The sequence below is a fragment of the Eleutherodactylus coqui genome, chromosome 4 (assembly GCF_035609145.1).
Source record: "Eleutherodactylus coqui strain aEleCoq1 chromosome 4, aEleCoq1.hap1, whole genome shotgun sequence".
NCBI classification, from domain to species: domain Eukaryota; kingdom Metazoa; phylum Chordata; class Amphibia; order Anura; family Eleutherodactylidae; genus Eleutherodactylus; species Eleutherodactylus coqui.
The window spans coordinates 278,543,755-278,562,953 of NC_089840.1; the positions used below are offsets into that span (position 1 = coordinate 278,543,755).

The window sequence follows — 19,199 nt, forward strand, 5'->3', positions numbered from 1 at the left end:
AAATTAGTTGTTCATATTTGAGCTTGAAGAATCTTACAAATCACACACATTGGATGTGATTGGAAGTCATCTGTTTATTCCATCAACAAGCAGAAGTATCTATACAAAGACATTTACAACTGGGCTAGAACACGCCTCACTTGTAATAATTATAATTTATTATTATTCATTTATCATTGGTTATTAAAACTGAACAAGAACAGTGATGTCTTAGTTGTCAAGCAGGACTTCTCTTTGTCTCAATTAGAACTATGTCTCATGAGACTTCTGTAAACTGGCCTTCTCATGGAGAACAGGTGCTGATGGCACCATGGTTGCGTAGTCTGGTCCTCTTGTCTCAAAGATAGAGCGTATGGGATGTTCTGACCAAGCAAGATTATACTAGATGTAATATCTGCAAAGTTCTCATGAAAGAAAATGTCGGCAATGTAACATAACAGGCTGAAGCATACAAGAGGGATACAAAATGCATACATATTTATTGCTCCAACAGCCCCCCTTTTTGTGACTGCTTCCTCGTGCTAAATTGCCCCCACACTTACAAGAACATGATCTCCATTCTCATCCCAAAAACTTGACCTAACCACTAGGGAACATGTTGCTTTACCTAACATCTAAGAAGATGGATGTTCCAATGAACTATCCATGCTCCTTTGGTTACACCCACGTAGGATTGCCCCAGCCTGTCCCTAAGGGCTCTATTCTACCCCTGAGTCTGAGGACAGGAAACTCATATTCTGTATACCGGGATAGCTATAGCATGAGAAAACAAGATTGTACAAGATGTATTAAAGTCCTCATGAAGGAAAATGTCAACAATATAATATGACAGGTTGAAGTATACAAGATGGATAAAAAATGGATACATATTTATTGCTCTAACAAGCCCACATTATGGGAAGATACATGGCAGGGAGATGAACATGTGGAGTCTGAATTGGTAGAAATACATGGAGGGAAAAACAACAATACAATCCTCATAGGGGTTTTCTACAGACTACCAAATTTAACAGAAGCTACTGAAAATCTATTATTGAAGCAAATAGATGAAGCAGCAAATCACAATGAGGTCATTATTATGGGGGAACTTTAACTATCCGGCTATAAACTGGGAAGCTGAAACCTGCTGATCTCATAAAGGTAACAGCTTTCTGTTGATTACTAAAGATAATTTCCTGTCGCAACTTGTACAAGACCCAAGTACAGGGACGGCCTTCTTGAACTTAATATTAACCAACAGACCTGAAAGAATAACAGGGGTGCAGGTTGGGGGGGGGGGGGCACCTAGAAAATAATGACAATATAATACATTTCACTTTGTCTTTTAATAGAGAGTTTTTTGGGGGAGCTACGAAAAATAAATTTTAGGAAGGCCAAGTTTGATCAGCTTAATGATGCTCTTATTATTATTGATTGGGATAATGTCCTCAGAAATAAGAGTATAAATAATAAATGGGGAACATTTAAAAACATCCTTATTACTTCCCGTGAGACATTTACCTTACAGGAATAAAAGATTCAGTTATAGAAGAAAACTGATGTGGCTCAATAAAGATGTAAAGGGGGCAATAAACAGCTAAAAGAAAGCATTTAAACTATTAAAATAAGGCAGAATAAACTGAAAACCTATAAGAAAAAAATAAATTCTGAAAAATCAGATAAAAGCAGCAAAGATCTATTGCCAAAGAGAGTAAAACTAACCCTAAACTGTTCTTCACTTATATAAATAGTAAAAAAAACCGAATACTGCAAATGTTGGCGCTTTAATAAATAATGCAGAATAAATTGTAAATGGTGATGATGAGAAAACAAATCTATGAAATATTCTTTTCTCCAGTGTATTCATAGAGGAAAATGAAATGTCAAATGCCACGCAGAATTATAATGTAAACTTTCCACTAAATGTCACTAGTCTAATCCAGGAAAAACTGCAGCCTTAGAAAGATTAAAATAGACAATTCCCGATAACATACATGTTACGGTATCCTACCCCATGATACGTCAGCCCGGGTTGCCCTAGAACAGTGATGGCGAACCTTTTAGAGACCGAGTGCCCAAACTGCAACTCAAAACCCACTTATTTATTGTAAAGTGCCAACATGGTAGGGGGCGGGGCTTATTACGACATATGATTTTTACCTCCGTCGTTCTTAAAAGGACAGGGCCACTTCAAAATAGACAGGGTGCAGATTTTGACTTCTTTTGGATGCGGAAATGCTGTGGAATTTGCCATGGAAATTTCCGCTGAGGACATTCTGCAGTATTTCCACCTCGGGTAAACATATCCCAGCAGTGATATTGATCCTCCCCCCCCCCCTTCCAGAGCGGTATTAGTGGTTATAGTGACCACGCACAGCGGCCCCAGCGGTAATAGTGACACTGCACCGTGGCCCCAGTCGTAATAGTGACACCACACAGTGGTCTCAGTGGTAATAGTGGCATCACACAGTGGCCCCAGTAGTAATGCTGTCACTGATCCCTGTCAAACCAACCTGATCAGCTTCTATGGATCTATGGCAAGTTCTAGACTGAACCAAGGAGAGTCACTGGACCTTGTATATCTGGAATTTTCCAAAGCATTTAATACTGTGCTGCATAAAAGGTTGGTATACAAAATGGGAACGCTTGGTCTGAGAAAACATGTGTTTAAGTGGGTAACTAACTGATTAAGTGATAGAAAGCAGAGGGTGGTTATAAATGGTACATACTCTGATTGGGTCTCCGTTACTAGTGGGATACCACAGGAGTCGGTTTTGGGCCCTATTCTTTTTAATATATTTGTAAATGACCTGGTAGAAGGATTGCACAGTAAAATATCAATATTTGTAGATGACACAAAACTATGTAAATATATTAACACAAGAGAGGATAGAATGTGATTGCAAGAGGATCTGCATAAGTTGGGGGCAGAAAAGTGGCAAACATGGTTTAACGCTGATAAATGTCCTTTTTTGGCCTTGCATACTATGTACGTTGCTGCATCACGATGCCTACATGAAACGTGGTCGATACATGAACGGAATCTTGCTGTTCTCTGTTTGTGGCCTCAGATGCTGTTCAAGGTCAGCAGTCCGGTCACTACAAATTATTTGTAGACCATACGCAGCTAGCAGTGGAGTTTGGGGAATTCAGTTATGCTTCTCAAAATAGCGACAGCTCACAAAAGATACAAAGTATACTTTGTGACCTTCTGTTCTTACATATTGTGCCACCAAGGGATTGCAGCTTATTTAATTGGCGGTAGTTTTTAAAAAAACAAAACAAAACGAAAAGAAATCCAAACAGCGGGACAGCAAATACACACAGTGCGTGTCAACAGCCTCAGATGTCATTCAAAGTGACTAGCCTGGCCACTACGAATCCCTCCTCTTCCTCTACCCCTTCATACCACCTTTCAACACCCTGCACAATCAGCATAGATAGCGGTTTGTATCAAAAAAGGAGTGGGGTAATATAGGACCAGGAGCAAAGGAGGGGGCAGCGCAATGCTCCTCTCTCTATCCATCACTAACCCTAGACATTCTACGTGGATGGCAGAACCAGCTGGAGAACATACTTAGGCCTAAACCCAAAGAATGTGGGCCATTACCCTTAGGCACTTTGAGGCATAGGAGTGCTTTTTTGCTGCAATGCTTGCAGAAGGACCGTCTCATAGCCCACTTCAAAACATCAGATAATTATCTGGTGCCCACCCTCCTTGATCCTTGCTACAAGGCCAAAATGACAAATCTCATTCTGGCTATGGAGAGGGACCTCAAAATGCAAGCATTCCTAGGACAGACTGTAAAGTAGCTTCAATCACAGCATTTACCCATGGCTGTAATGATGCATCCACAATGGATCACAGCTCTGTGACTCATGGCGTATGAGCAGAAAGCACTAGCATTGGTTGCAGGGTAAGTCTAACATAGATGTGGCATAGTTTTTTCAGCCAGTCACAGAATGCAGCAAAAACACAGGGTAGGATTGACAGTTACAGGCAGCACTTATCCATGTTGGTCCAAGGGTATGTTAGCACCCACATGGATGTACTCAGGCACAGCAGTGGCTCTTTAGACTTCTGGGTGTCTAAGTTGGATGACTGATCATAGCTTGCTCAACATGCTTTAGGAGGTGCTTGCCTGCCCCGCTGCCAGTGTGCTAACAGAAAGGATGTTTAGCACAGCCAGAAGAGGGATAACTGAAATACACATCTGCCTCTCCACACTGCGGATTGCATGATATTTATAAAAGTGAACCAGGTGTGCATTTTACCTGACTTCTGCACCCTTGTGGCAGATTCCACTGATTAGTTAGGACAATGACAATTTTTACATTACATATGACTGAGTATAGATTTATTTCAAAGAACACACAAATGGTGAAGCATTTTTCTACTCACGGACACAACATAGAAAATATGAAAGTTATTATATTAAAAGGCAATTTCAAATCCCAACAACACAGCAGGATATGGGAGTACAAATTTATAACAACCTTGGACACTGTCAAGGCCGGAATGAACGTCAGACGGGGCTTCTTGCATCAGTGGAGAATATGAGAAATCTCGAGCAGAGATAACACTGCTGGCCTACTGAGCCCTAACACAAGTTCAGAGACCATAAAACATTTACATCCCTTATCAGTGGACTAATTCACTCCTCTACTCATTCTGTTCTGGTATTGTTTTAAGTGCAAATTAATCACACCATGTCTGTGCCTTGTCATATATATGTGTGTGTATAAATATGCATGCCTCTTCTGATTCATTCCATTCTAGCCTGAGGAAGGACCCCGAGTAGGTTCAAAAGCTTGCTATAATATCATGCATTTTTGTTAGCCATTAAAAAGGTATGATATCTACAAGATTACTTGGTTTCTCTTACTGTGAACAATCACATCCTCCTCCTACTAATTCAACCCAAATGAAAAAATATGTCAACATGGAAATACGGAGCTACAGCTCTCATGCCTTCATGAAGAGCACAGTCTGCCCTCAAGGTAATGTTGCTTCTGGTGGTAGTGTAGCTGCTGCTCTCCATCTCCTGCTTCCGCTATGTTAACTCCTCTTCCTCCCAAAATGAAAATTTTCTAAAAGTACAAGAAACAGCTGTAACTCTAAAGCTTTTCCTTGGAGAAGGCCCGTGCTTTGCTGAACTGTTCAGCTGGTAGAATTTGTCCTTTGCAAACTTTATGAAATCACTTTTAACACAAGCATCAAACCTGTTTTTCATAGTGAAATTTTTGGTAGCTCTACAGTAGAGATGAGCGAGTATACTCGCTAAGGCTAATTACTCGAGCGAGTAGTACCTTAGCAGAGTATCCTCCTGCTCGTCTCTAAAGATTCGGGGGCCAGCGGCGGGGGGAGAGCGGGAAGGCACGAAGGGGAGATCTCCCCCCCGCTTACCGCCGCAACTCACCTGTCACCTGCACAGGCAGCCGAATCTTTACAGACGAGCGGGAGGATACTCGGCTAAGGCACTACTCGCTCGAGTAGTTAGCCTTAGCGAGTATACTCGCTCATCTCTACTCTACAGCTGTTCCTTAGAGCAGTCTGTGCTTGAGTGTTGTCTTCACCTGGCAGAATTTTCCTTGTAAAATTTGTGACATTGCCTTCAGAAAACAAGCAATACACCTGCTGTCTTGAATACCAACATTTTTGTTAACTCTACAGCTGTTCCTTGGAGCAGGCCCGTGTTTGAGTGTTATTTGTAACTTGCAGAATTTCTCCTTGAAAAATTTAGGACATTGCTTCTAAAGCAAGCAGCTCACTTGCTGCTTTGCATAGCGAAATTTTTGGTACCTTTACAGCTATTTTTTGTAATAGGCCTGTGCTTGAGTGTTGTCTTCATCTGGCAGAATTTCACCTTGTAAAATTTATGACATTGCTTTTGAAACAAGCAGCCCATCTGCTGTCCTCCTTGGCACAATTTTTGATCTATGAGACCCTATGTGGGCCTTCTTTCATTTTTAGCGACGCCCCTGTGCTACTATTGACCTCTACAGCACACTATTTTAACTAATTTTTTGTGGGACAGTGTCTCCTAGCTCTTTGGCTATATTTTCATACTATTTTGGGGGCATAGGATGCATCGGGGACCTTCTGGAGGGCAAATTAGTGAACCTGATTTTTGCTACCATTTACTTTAATGAGAGTCAGAATTGGACGTCCCGACTCATGATTTTCTTCAAAAATTGGCCCAATATCGACAAACTGATTATTCCACTAGTTGTTCATCATAATTACTGAGCACTGCAGTCTCAGAATTATTCAAACCCTTCGTGACAAGCATTTTAGTACTTAGCACTGTTATGACCTACTGCAAATGTAATGCAGAGCCAGACACCATTTTCTGACAGTGTTCTTGAGGAATTTTAGTCAATTTCTCATAAACAATGGCGTCCAATTCATGAATATTTTTGTGTTTGCGTACTGCAACAGACGTTTTTAAATCCCAAATATTTTCTATGTTATTCAAGTCAGGCAATTGTGATGGCCACTCTGGAATCTTCAAGGACTTCCTCTGAAACTAAGCCTTAGTGGACTTTGAAGTATGCTTGTAATTCTTGTCCTGTTGAAAGGTCCAATAATGCCTAAACTTCTGTTTCCTCCCTGAAGGCATGAGGTTTTCTCTTAGGATTTCCTGATACTTCATTGAATCCAACTTGCCCTCCACATGCTGCAGGTTTCTAGTGTCACAGGATGCAAAGTAGTCCGAGAGCATTACTAAGCCTCTGCCATGCTTCAGAGTATGCTTCATTCTTCCTCCTCCAGATATACTGCTGATCCAGAGGCCTGAAAAGTTCCGGTTTTGTTTCATCAATCCACAGAATAGAATCCACGAATTTCCAAGGATTCTTTACATGGCTGTGAGCATACTGGGGGCAACTTTTCTTGTGTTATCAGTTTACTAGAGGTATATGTCTTAGATTTCAGACATGAAGACCTTCAGCAGGTAGTATGCGGTTACTGTGCAAATGGAAACCTTAGCGCACGCTGCACCAGATTTGGCTGCATCTCTTTTCCAGTAAGTCAAGTGTTTTTGAGCACCTGCATCATCAGGAACCTTGGGATGGCTTTTGTAGTGCCCACGGATGGATTTCTACCGTGTTTTTCACGCGGCGGAATTCCACCGCGCTATTCCGCAGTGTGAAAGAAAATGCAGCATGCTCTATTTGCTACAGGAATACGTGTGAACAGGTTTCATTGGAGTCAATGGAAGCTGACCGTCACACTATACTTGAGCTGTAGCACAGCTGAAGTATCGCGTGAATACGTGTCCCCGCCCAACGCCGGCCACATCATCCGGCGCGGCACGCGCTGTACTGCGCAATGCTGCCAGTTCGCCAGGCAGGACGCATACAGTGCGATATTCCACTAGCAGAGTCAGTCACGGCCAAGGGCATGAGGCCTTAGACTGTAGTAATTATCAAAAGTGAAAATTTGTGTTGAGTCTTGAGAAAAAACTTAGTGCATTAGTTGCATTAATCTAGTAAATTTGTTCTTGTTTCACTGTGTTTTTTTGCAAACATGTGAATGTTTGTATTTTCGACAAATAAACTTAATTTGCAATGGGGGTTGAATAATTTTGATTGCAATTGTGTATAAAATGAATATTGATATAATCATACTAAACACACAGGAAATAGTAGGATGACATACTTACCCCATTGTGAATGCTGTAAAAACAAACCCTCTCAAAAATTTGCCAAATGTTGTTTTTATTGTTTTGCAATACATTACACGGTACATTAAACAGTACCATTAAAAACTTTAACTCATCCTACAAGAAAACAAGCTGTCCTATGGCTAGGTTAATGCAAAAAGAAGTTATGTTTCTCGGAAGAAGAGGATGAAAAAATGAGAGCAAAAAAAGGCTGGCCTGTACAAGCTAAAATGTTGTCTTTTTCTTGCTCTAATTATCAGTTAAAAAAGCAAAGATTGCTTCTTTCGGACAAATTATTTGATGAAGATGATATGATTTAGTGTCCAAAAAGTTTACCACATTAAAACAACAACTATGTCTTCGCCCTTGAGTGAGCTTTTTTATGACCAATCAGACTTGATTTTCGATCAAAACATTTCCCACATTCTGAACATGAAAATGGCTTCCCCCCTGTGTGAATTTTCTGATGTGCGACAATATGTGATTTCTGGTTAAAACCTTTCCCACATTCTGAGCATGAAAATGGCTTCTCCCCTGTGTGGACTCTCTGATGTTTAACAAGATGGGATTTCTGGTTAAAACATTTTCCACATTCTAAACATGAAAATGGCTTCTTTCCTGTATGAATTCTCTGATGTGTGACAATATGTGATTTATAGTTAAAGCCTTTCCCACATTCTGAACACGAATACAGTTTCTCCCCTGTGTGATATCTCTGGTGTGCAACAAGATGTGATTTACAGTAAAAACGTTTCCTACATTCTGAACATGAATATGGCCTCTCCCCTGTGTGAATTCGCTGGTGTATGGCAAAAGTGGATTTCCAACGAAAATATTTTCCACATTCTGAACATGTATATGGCTTCTCCTCCACGTGAAATCTTTCAGATTCAACATCCCTTCTGTAAATTTTATTTTGCTTAAATGCCTGTGATAATTCGGAAGACACAACCGGTTTAAACAGGCAAGATAATAGATCTTTGCTCTCACGTGCTGAGGGTATATCTGGGATAATGGCAGGCTCTTCATCTGTATATTGTATACCACCATGATATTCCAATTTACAATCTGTAGATATCAGATGTCCCTCTGGGCTCCTGATGCCGTTATCTGCCAACAATAAAATAGATTTTTACTATCCTGAATATGGAAATGGAGTGGATATTTCATGACTTTAGCAGCTGGTAAGCATACTAACTGCGGTACTATGTACTTTATGTCACTTACACACAGCAAACAATGAAAAGTTTTCCTGGAGTGGTCCTTTAATCCCCCCAAATAAATGACAATAAAATTAGAAAAACCCTCCTGTAAATTTCATTTTTTTATTGTAGATTTTGAATTTGTCGTCTCAAGTAAAATTATTTGACACATAATTTGATTGCCTTTAGTCATTTTTTAGCCCCTTAGTAACATAATTAAATTTCACCTTTAAGAATCAGTAAATAGTTTTTTCTTCTGTATTCTAGCGGTCATAGCGTTTTTATTTTTTCATTTGTGTAGCTGTTTAAAGATCTTGTTTTTGTACGCGATTCACAGGGGCAGAAACAGTCTATATTATTCAAGGAGCCCTTCACAGAATAGACGTAAAACTAAAACATAAATCTTTATTGATTGCTATTAAAAACTAGGGCTAGACAGACACACACAAGGATCACAGAACTCCACTAAGGAACGTGAGTTAGTGAATTTGTACTGAGTAAATGAATCTTGATAAAACAGTGCCTAAATTCTGATAAAAATCGAATTTTAATAATAATCAGCGCCAGTTGAAGTCTGAAAATGAATTTCATTTGGGACTATCATGACACTATGTTCCATACGTGTTTGTGGGGGAGTGACTTACCTATACAAAAAAACTCACAAAACCTATGCAGTTGATTGTGCATTCCTGTCTTGGCCTCTTCTGGGTATTTTCCCAGCATCTAGGATCCAGCATTTAGGATACCTGATCAGTTCTATGCCCTCGAGCAATCCTGATGGGATTTTTTCAACTGTACCATCTTTGATTTATTAATCTCTCTTTATCCACAGACTCACGTTCCTTAGTGGAGTTCTGTGATCCTTGTGTGTGTCTGTGTAGCCCTAGTTTTTAATAGCAATCAGTAAAGATTTATGTTTTAGTTTTACGTCTATTCTGTGAAGGGCTAGTTTTTGTAGGAAATCATTTCAAGTGCATATAAGGTATTGAATATATATATATATATATATATATATATATATATATATATATATATTTTTTTTTTTTTGGTGAGGGGCAAAAGAAAAAATAGCAATTTCACCATTGATTTTTGAGATTTATTTTTATAGCGTTCCCCATGAGGCATAAATAATTATGTCAACTTTATTCTACAGATCAATACAATTATGAGGACACCTATTTTTCATAAATATTTAATTATGTTTTACTATTTTTGCACACTAAAGCTTCTGTTTAACAAATGCTTTTTTCTGTGTCACCACATTCCAAGATCAGAGCATTTTTGTTTTTCTATTTGTGTGCTTGTCATTGATGCCGCCTTGAGGTACATACAACTTTTTGACTACTTTTCTTTCTGTGGAAGTAAGGTGAACAGTAAACGGCTATTTTGGCATTTTATATTATGGATTGTTTGGGATGTGGTTATACCAATTATGTGTAGTGTTTTTCAGAATGTATAGAAAAATTGGGTACAATTTACATCTACAACGCTAAAAAGCATAGAGGACTGATCAGTTGAGCAAATCCTCATCTTTTCACTCGGTTTGTGGGATTAAAAGACAGTCATGTGGGGGGCGGGGCCTAGCCACTGAGGAGAGTGGACGCAAGGACTCTGGGCTCTGGGATCACTGTAACTAAAACCAGTAATACCAGGCTCATACCGGCTCAAATCTCTCCCCCAACCTCGGCACTATCCCCTCTACCTCCAGAGCTGTCTCCTGTGGCGCAGGTCCTGTTACCGTGACGGAGGGGTGCAGAGCCTACTGAGACCTGCAGATCCATGGCCTGTAGTGCCCTGCTCATTTGATCCTGGCACACTGCTCTGGTGAGTGCACTCACACCACCAGCTAGCTGTTGCCACAGTGCTGAGGAGTCCCACAGTCGCATAAGGACATCAGCTGATCCGGCGGAGCAGCACTTGGTCAGGCCGGTCTCTGCTTGAACCAACAAACCACAGGTCTAAAGTGTGGACAAATAGAACATAAGACAGCATCCTTTGCTGATGATGTATTACTATTTCTATCCAACCCACAATATTCTCTTAAGACACTCCTGAGGGGGTTTGACCTTTTTGGCAAAATCTCCAAGTTAAAGCTCAATTTCTCGAAATCAGAACTCCTCAACATAAACATAGATGAAACGACCTAGTCCCTGTTATCTAAAATATCACCATTCAAAAACATGCTCACACATATATCTAGGAACCAAAATCTCTCCTCACCTGTCCGATCTGTATAAGATAAACTTCACACCACTGCTAGACAAAATCGAAAGAGACCTAGCTACTTGGATATCTCTCCAGACATCTTGGCAAGGAAGAAAGAACTTAATAAAAATGATAGTCCTTCCGAAAGTTCTCTACCTGATGCAAGTGCTTCCCATAGAAATACCCTAATCTTTTTTTTATCAAACTGAAACGTCTAATTTCCAGATTCATTTGGCAAAACAAAAGCCACAGGGTAAAATATACAACTCTAATTAGACATAAACACTCCGGAGGTATCGGGTTGCCCGACCTCGAATCCTACTACTATGCAATTCATTTGGCCTAAATAATTGAGCTAATGCACCCTTCCAAAAGCAAATAATGGGCCGAACTAGAACGCCATCTGCTAGGGACCAAACTTCATTCTTTACCTTGGCTAACTCTGTACAATAAACCCTCATTAAGAGACATCAGCAATCCGCTCACTGCAATCTCTTTCAAAATTTGGCATAAGCAAAATAAGAAATATAGATTTATACCCTATATAAATGGATATACCCCTTTCTTAAATTTAATACCAAACAATCTGAAGCGTCTGAAAAACGACATTTTAGAATATTCCAAATTCCCTAACACACAATCCCTAAAGTTATTCCATAATCACCTGTTTCATCGCAGGACCCCCAAGAGTCACTGGGTTTGCCCCAACTCAACAACAAACATTATCATGTAATCAAAGACACAATATCTATCTTCCAACCAGATATTCTAAACAAAAAACCAAGACTTACTATTTCATAAGCTACTAGGGAAAGATTTTACCCCCAGGGGAATTATATCCAAATTATATCATACACTCATCTTCAATAAAGAACACTCTTCATACATCTCCAGTTGGGAGAGAGACCTCGATATTGTATTCCCACAAGACGAAACCTGCATAATCCTTAAAAACTCACATTCAACATCAACGTCAGTAAGATACCAGCAATTAAACTATAAAATAGTATCCAGATGATGGAAAACTTCTCCATAGAATTGACCCAAAATACTCCCCGACATGTTGAAGATGTTCTGAAACCGAGGGCACATTCTCACACATCTGGTTCACATGCTCATCTTTGTATCCGTTTTGGTATGAAATACAAAAAATATTAAATATGATTCCTGGATTTGAGGTTACTCTTTCACCTCCTCCTGTTGAACTTAACCCTGCATTTCACACCCACCCTTTTCCTTTGTGTACCTTAGTCAATTTTATAAATATATATATATATATATAAAAGACAGACAGTCATATTATAATGACAATAGTAATTATTAGGAAATTATAGTACCAGTGTTTCTGGTGGTGCAATGCACAGCTCTACTACATGGTACATGAAATTATGATCCCCACACGTCACACACAGCGGCTTGATTCCCACGCATCACACACAGCTTGGCTCCTCCCACAGCAGTGACATCACCACAGGTCCTTCAGCCCACCGGATCTCTGTGGTGGAGGTAGGTCAGTGTGTTCTGTCAGGACTGCTGAGTTGTGTCTTCTTAGGTAATAATGACTTAGTTGTATTCTCAGTATGTTATTTTTGTCCTTCCCTTCCAAGAGCCCCAACTGTGTTGTTCTTCTGTCGGTCAGACTCTGTGTTTTATATATGTTGTACGACCTTCAATGGTGTCACCAGGGGCGGAGTGATGACGTTACCATGGGTGAAGCATAAGAATCACTCACACACATACATACAGACAAGTGGTCATTAGTAGTTTGATAGCAATTTTACTCGCTGATTAACAAGGAGGGTTATAACAAAGAAAAGTCTATGTTATCCCTCCCCTCAGACAGGGGTACAGAAAGGAGAATTAGATTGCCCTCTGCTGCTGCTCGTCCACGCTGCCCCCCACCCCTCTATTCTTCACAGAGACTTACATGACAGCTAAAAAAATGCAGTATTCCCACTCTCACTTTAAAGGGCTTTAGCTCCGATTCTATCGCGGCTACAGACACATTTATGTCTCATTTTAAAGCTGAGATTTATCCAGAGATAAAGCAGTTTAAAGTTTTGAAGGAACAAAGCTCAACCCTTGCTTCCAGGATCAAATTTAGTTTTTTTTCCAAATTCTAACTTTAGATCTAACTGCCTACAAAAAAGGAAAAAGTTCAGTCTTCCAAAATCTTGTAGATTTTATAACGCATTAATAGCCAAATACTTGACTAAGTCCCCCGTTGCTACATTTCTCAGTAGAACCAGAGTTATCAGGCTCCAATTGGATGTTTCTCTCTAACCAATGCAGATTTTCTTCGAGGCTGTGATGAAACTTAAATTCCATTATAGGGCTCAAAAGGTGATGGAACGGGGTCCGGGAAGCTGTGTCTCCGACTGGCCGGGTGCCGCATTTTAGTATTATGTTGCCGCTTAGTTGGGTTGCACACACAGCCCGACTATTTTAGCCGGTCGTATGCTTGTGCTCACGCAAAGAGATAAATGGGAGATCATGGCACTCTGTGTGTGCACCGACTTTGCAGAATCACAGTGCTGGAATGGAGGGCATGGTGGAGTATGAAACACAGCTTCCCGGACCCTTGAGCTCCATAAGTTAGTATTTTTCGCTCTATAAGACGCTCCTAGGTTTTGAAGGAAATAGGAAAAAATATTTGTAATTCCCCAGACCAGGCAGGGTGGTATTACAGGAGGAATAAAGAGCAGTAGTACTACTTTGGAATGAAGTATATACCACTTGTTAACCTGATATTCAGGATCCGGGGTGAGCTCAGTGTAAATGTAATGGTGATCTAATTACTTGTCACCCAGCTTTCCAGGAGCCCTGAAAGCCATGACTAGTTAAAGCAATGCATGTGGTATAGATGCCTGTATAACTCTGCAGCTGGCATTCAGGATCCTGATTCAGGATAATGTAATGATGATTCCATTAGTTGTCACCCAACTTTTCAGAAACCCTGCATGGCAGTCTCATTATGGTTATGTATGGTGTATACATTTGTGCACAACTAGGCAGCAATCAGCTGTACCTACAGGCATCTCTCTCCACCCTCTGCTATGTAGCTTGCAAATGTGTGAGGAGAGCCATCTGTACATACAGCTCATTGATGAGGTGGAAGGGGAGCAGCAGCCGCTCCCTTTCACTAATCAGCTGTTTAGGCGCTGCTATGGTCCTTATCACACTGTCAGCTCCATAGCAGGCGACCCGCCCCCCCCCCCCCCCCTACAACAGCTAATTACTGTGTCCCCTGCTGCTCCCCCGCCTCCAGCAATCAGCTGTTGGGCGGGCTGCTTTGCTCTCCTGCTATGCTATGGTCCTGGTTGGCAGTCGTGTAAGAAGGAATTGTGATCCTTTTCAGCTGCTGGCCGGGTCCAATTTCGGCACATTCACTTTATAAGATGGACTGACTTTTTCCCCCCACTTTGGGTGAAAAAAAAAGTGCATCTTATAAAGCAAAAAATACATTAGTTTATGGGACACAAGGGTGATGACAGATTCCATTTAAAAGCTCAGGCCAAATCTAGTCTATAGGTTCAGAGAAATGTGTTTAGTACCTCTTTTCACTGTTGTAAAAGTTTCTGCTTCCAACCGCTGCCCCAGCCATACGCTCACCTTTGTTGGAAAGTGTCATTTCTGTCTCTGCTATCCCCTGCTTTCCTATAACTACCATCATCCAAAATGCTGTAGTTCCACCAACAGTACGGCCACTAGCACTTTGTCAAGGCATATTGAAAGCTTTGAGCATGCATGCACCAGCGACCACAGTTGGAGGATGTAACGTAAGTGGCTTCTGGTTGAACGTTTCTGTTACTGAATCGCCGATGCTTATTGAGCCATTAGACAGTCATTCCCTAGTGTCAGAGGTCGGGACCCCACAGTACTGCATGCTATTTGGTTGCTGACTATCCTATATCTACCTTATAAGCTGATTGTTTGAGAAAGATCTGTGAGTGGACAAAAACATCACAACTTCTATGGTTTGCCTAATACAAATCAAACTGAAGCCGAACATCGTGATATTGACAGTGCATCAGATCTCAAGTCAGGCTTCTCCTTAGATAGTGTCTACTGCCAGATGGAGCTATGGGTAATGGAAATAAAAAAATGATTGCGATATATTCTTGGATTAATAGAAAATTATAATGGTTACTAATCTCTGCCAGATGCAGAGTGCAGGTACACTGTTATGTAACCATCCTGTACTCACTGCTTTTACTCAAACAGCTCCCTGAATCAGTTAACTGTATTGGGGAAAAATGCTTAAAATTGCCCAAAATTTACATAAAAAAACAAAAGTCAGTTATAGTCTAGTTTATATTTTGGATACAAGGGTGGATAAACAGCTCAAAACCCTAAAACCACAGAGCTTAGAAATCTACACATAGTTGTTGCAGTTAGTGAGGAAAATATGTTATATTTCCTACATTTAGTGGTTACTCACCTGGCCAGTAATCTGTAGGAATCTCCTCCTTACGCGGCTGATCCCCCCTCACATGTGTCTCTGTAGCATCAATAGGGATCGGATCTTCCTCCAGTTTCACCAGCTGTGAAATAAATATTGTAAAAGTTATCACACAGTTGGAGAAGTCGTGTGGAAGGTTTTATATGGCCAGAAAAGGTCATTAATTAGTATGAGGAGCCGGAATGACATGACAGCAGTAGTGATCTGGGCCAAATAGCTGCAGGTCTCCTGTATAACTCCAAGCTGTTGCTTCTTTATTCCAACCAGAAGTCTCCAGAACCAAAAAATAGTGATAAGATGCGGAGATCTAATGTCTGCGGTCGGCTGTAATCCTGCCATCTCCAGCTTTCTCATTACACAAGTATCAATCATATAATAAGACTGAACACAAGACCTTCCCAGCCGTCCTACAGACCAGAGGGGAGATTTCATGAGACCTTCTCTCCATCTACCTGATCATCCTGTGGAAGAAGAGGCCGGGGACATCTCTCCGCTGCTGTTCTCTTACTGGATCTACCTGCAGAAAACACAGACAGCCACTGAATTCATTCTCCACATACAAATAATAAAGGCCGTGTGGATTTAGTCCTGTCTATTACCTGGTGATGGGAGGGGCAGGTGGTCCTCCATCATGACGTCCTTGTACAGGTCCTTGTGTACTTCTAAATACTCCCACTCCTCCATGGAGAAATGGACAGTGACGTCCTGACACCTTATAGGAACCTGACAACACAATGATACCATCATCACCCAGACATGTTATACGGCCATAGCGTTACTGTATAATGTCCCAGCATTCCCAGCAGCGTCACCTCTCCAGTCAGCAGCTCAATCATCTTGTTGGTGAGTTCTAGGATCTTCTGCTCATTGATCTCCTCCAGTATCAGGGGGTGAGGTGGAGGCCCTGTGATTGGGCTCAGGGGTCTTCCCCATCCATCAGACACCGGGGCCTGACAGCCATCACTAGAAGTCTTCTTCACTACCGTGTAATCCTGTTTATGGGGAGATACATCCATAAATATCCCTGCAGACATTCCCAGAGTCCTTCATGTCTCCAGTTATATTGATGTGTTATTAAGGTTCTGTTCACATCTGCGTTCATCAATTTCTTTGTTCTACTTATCAAGTGTCGGATCTGTTATATGGCCGACATCAGCAGCACCCAAGAACCTCATTGCCTTATAATAAATCTGATGGGTATCTGTCATTTCCCCAGCGAAGCAGCACAGCCGGCTCTACTATCTTCCCGTATTTATGGCTGAATCGGCAGTAAATCCTCTGCCATAGGTGTGACCAGACTGACAGAGATAATAATGATGGAACGTGACGTCATCCCCAGAATCTCTCACCTCTCCTGTAAGCTGGAAGAGTATCTCTAGGGTGAGGGTGAATATACTCTCTGCCATCTTGTCCCTGTCTCTTTCCATCCTTGATGGGTAGAAGATATCAGATGAAAACCCTATATTGTAGGAAACTAAATAAAAAGACAACAAGCCAATTTAAAATCATACAGAATCTCATTTAGAGTAATACACTTTACAGAAAATAATAAGGAACAAGAAAAACTGACTATTATTCTGGTCGCTGCTGACGCAGAAGAAAGGATTGATCCAAGAAGGTGAAGAAGGTTCTGTTTATTCCGAAACAATTGCGTGTTTCAGCGCCAAACGGGCGCCTTCATCAGATCGCTTAAAGGGGTTGTCCCGCGAAACAAAGTTGGGGTAAGCACTTCTGTATGGCCATATTAACGCACTTTGTAATGTACATTGTGCATTAATTATGAGCCAAACAGAAGTTATTCACTTACCTGCTCCGTTGCTAGCGTCCTCGTCTCCATGGTGCCGTCTAATTTTCAGCGTCTAATCGCCGGATTAGACGCGCTTGTGCAGTCCGGTCTTCTTCTTTTCTGAATGGGGCCGCTCGCGCCGGAGAGCGGCTCCTTGTAGCTCCGCCCCGTCACGTGCCGATTCCAGCCAATCAGGAGGCTGGAATCGGCAATGGACCGCACAGAAGACCTGCGGTCCACCGAGGGAGAAGATCCCGGCGGCCATCTTCACCAGGTAAGTAAGAAGTCACCGGAGCGCGGGGATTCAGGTAAGCACTATCCGGTTTTCTTTTTTAACCCCTGCATCGGGTTTGTCTCGCGCCGAACGGGGGGGCTATTGAAAAAAAAAAAAACCCGTTTCGGCGCGGGACAACCCCTTTAAGGTACCTTTACAAAGGAAGACTGTCTTGCGTATAAGCGCCCATCAGCCATCCCAATGATTGTTGCTCCTGGGCTATCCATCGCCTCCATTACTGTGAACAGGTAGTGATGGATAGATGACTAGAATAAGTGTAGGAAAAAAGTGGTTGTAGGCGCAATCCCTTTTCTTAAAGAGGAATGAGACGTATTTCTAACCTCTGTTTTAATTAAGAATAAATTCAGCACACAATTGACGTGTTTCGGAGCTCTTGCGCCCCTTCCTCAGTACTTTAGCTGGGGACACACTGTACATAGAATGGGGAATAGGTTGACAAATAGGGGGTAATTATATAAAATTGAGTTTATAATAAAAAAAAAAATCGGTTTATAGACTTTGAAACTCTATAGACTCTGAGAAGTGAGCGATTCCTCGTTCAGTGCCCTGTTGGTGGTTGCGTGTACACGAGCCGACCGTTGCTGAAAGTCGCTGTTTCCAGAGACTGTTCTGGTAATAATCGCCCCATGGAGAGGTAACTTCACAGAACGTAGAACTGCGGGAAGATTCAACATCACATAATGTCAGAGGGTAACTGAGGTCCGACCCGAGTTATCCCAGAGTATGTGTGACAAGATATCATCTGACAGCTAGAAATACATGATAGCAGGAGTAAATATCAGCAGATCCTGAAACAGGGTGGTAAATGCAAATAGGGGGTCTTTTACACAAGCATTGCGTTTTCCGGCTGGCAGTGTCACGGCCACAGCACGGCCAAAAAACACATGAACGGGTGCACAAATCCCAGCAAGGGGAGGAGGCAGGACAGGAGCTAGAGTGCCGAAATCCTGCTTCCTCTCTACCCATTGTCAGCAGCCACGAAGGGAAGGGGGCAGGAGCTTAGCAACTAGCTCCTGCCTCATCCTATTGCAAACAGCCGGCAAGGGGTGGAGAGAAGGGGGAGGGAGTTTAGCAGTCATGCTGCTTAACTTTCTCCCACCTTCCTTCTCCGGCAGCTGTCATTGGCTCCCATAGGAGTCTATGCAGCGGCCGACGTATTCTGGCCAGGAAGATAGTTCCACGACTATCTTTCCTGCCCAGCGTAAAAGCGCCCGGCCGAAATGTGCTATCCTGGCCGGCCAGGTGCTATTATGCAGTGGAAAGTTGCTCGTCTGATCTGATGCCGTGAAAATGGCGGCCGATATACGCTTGTGTGAATAAAGTCTCTGGAAGATGGAACAATAGCTCTGCAGCGCCACCTACAGCATTCCTGCAAATGAATGTCTAACACTTTATACAGGTCTTTAAGATTGGGAATTGAAAACCAAGCCAGATTCCATACACAGGCAGCTGTTTCGGGGTATTTGCCCATCATCAGTGTGCAGTAGGACCCTGGCTTGGCTGGTGAGAGGCCTGTGATGTGGGTCAGGAGGGGTATCATTCCTCCTTAAGGAGAGCACCTAGACGGTGAGTGAGGAGACTTATAAGGTCCTGCATGTTCTCC

The 19,199-nt window shown here is 41.8% G+C and overlaps 1 protein-coding gene across 1 annotated transcript in view; it reads right to left on the reverse strand.

The window, feature by feature from the left end:
• The window catches only part of LOC136624518 (zinc finger protein 665-like), a 135,823-nt gene extending 118,616 nt beyond the window's left edge, over positions 1 to 17,207 (reverse strand). Inside the window, exons 1-3 of the mRNA XM_066598503.1 lie at positions 16,865 to 17,207; positions 16,328 to 16,507; positions 16,115 to 16,238 (exon numbers count right to left, since the gene is read on the reverse strand). Coding sequence (XP_066454600.1) covers positions 16,115 to 16,238; positions 16,328 to 16,507; positions 16,865 to 16,942 — 382 coding nt within the window. The 5' untranslated portion in view covers positions 16,943 to 17,207. The remainder of the gene's footprint in view (positions 1 to 16,114; positions 16,239 to 16,327; positions 16,508 to 16,864) is intronic.
• Between the last annotated feature and the right edge of the window lie 1,992 nt (positions 17,208 to 19,199).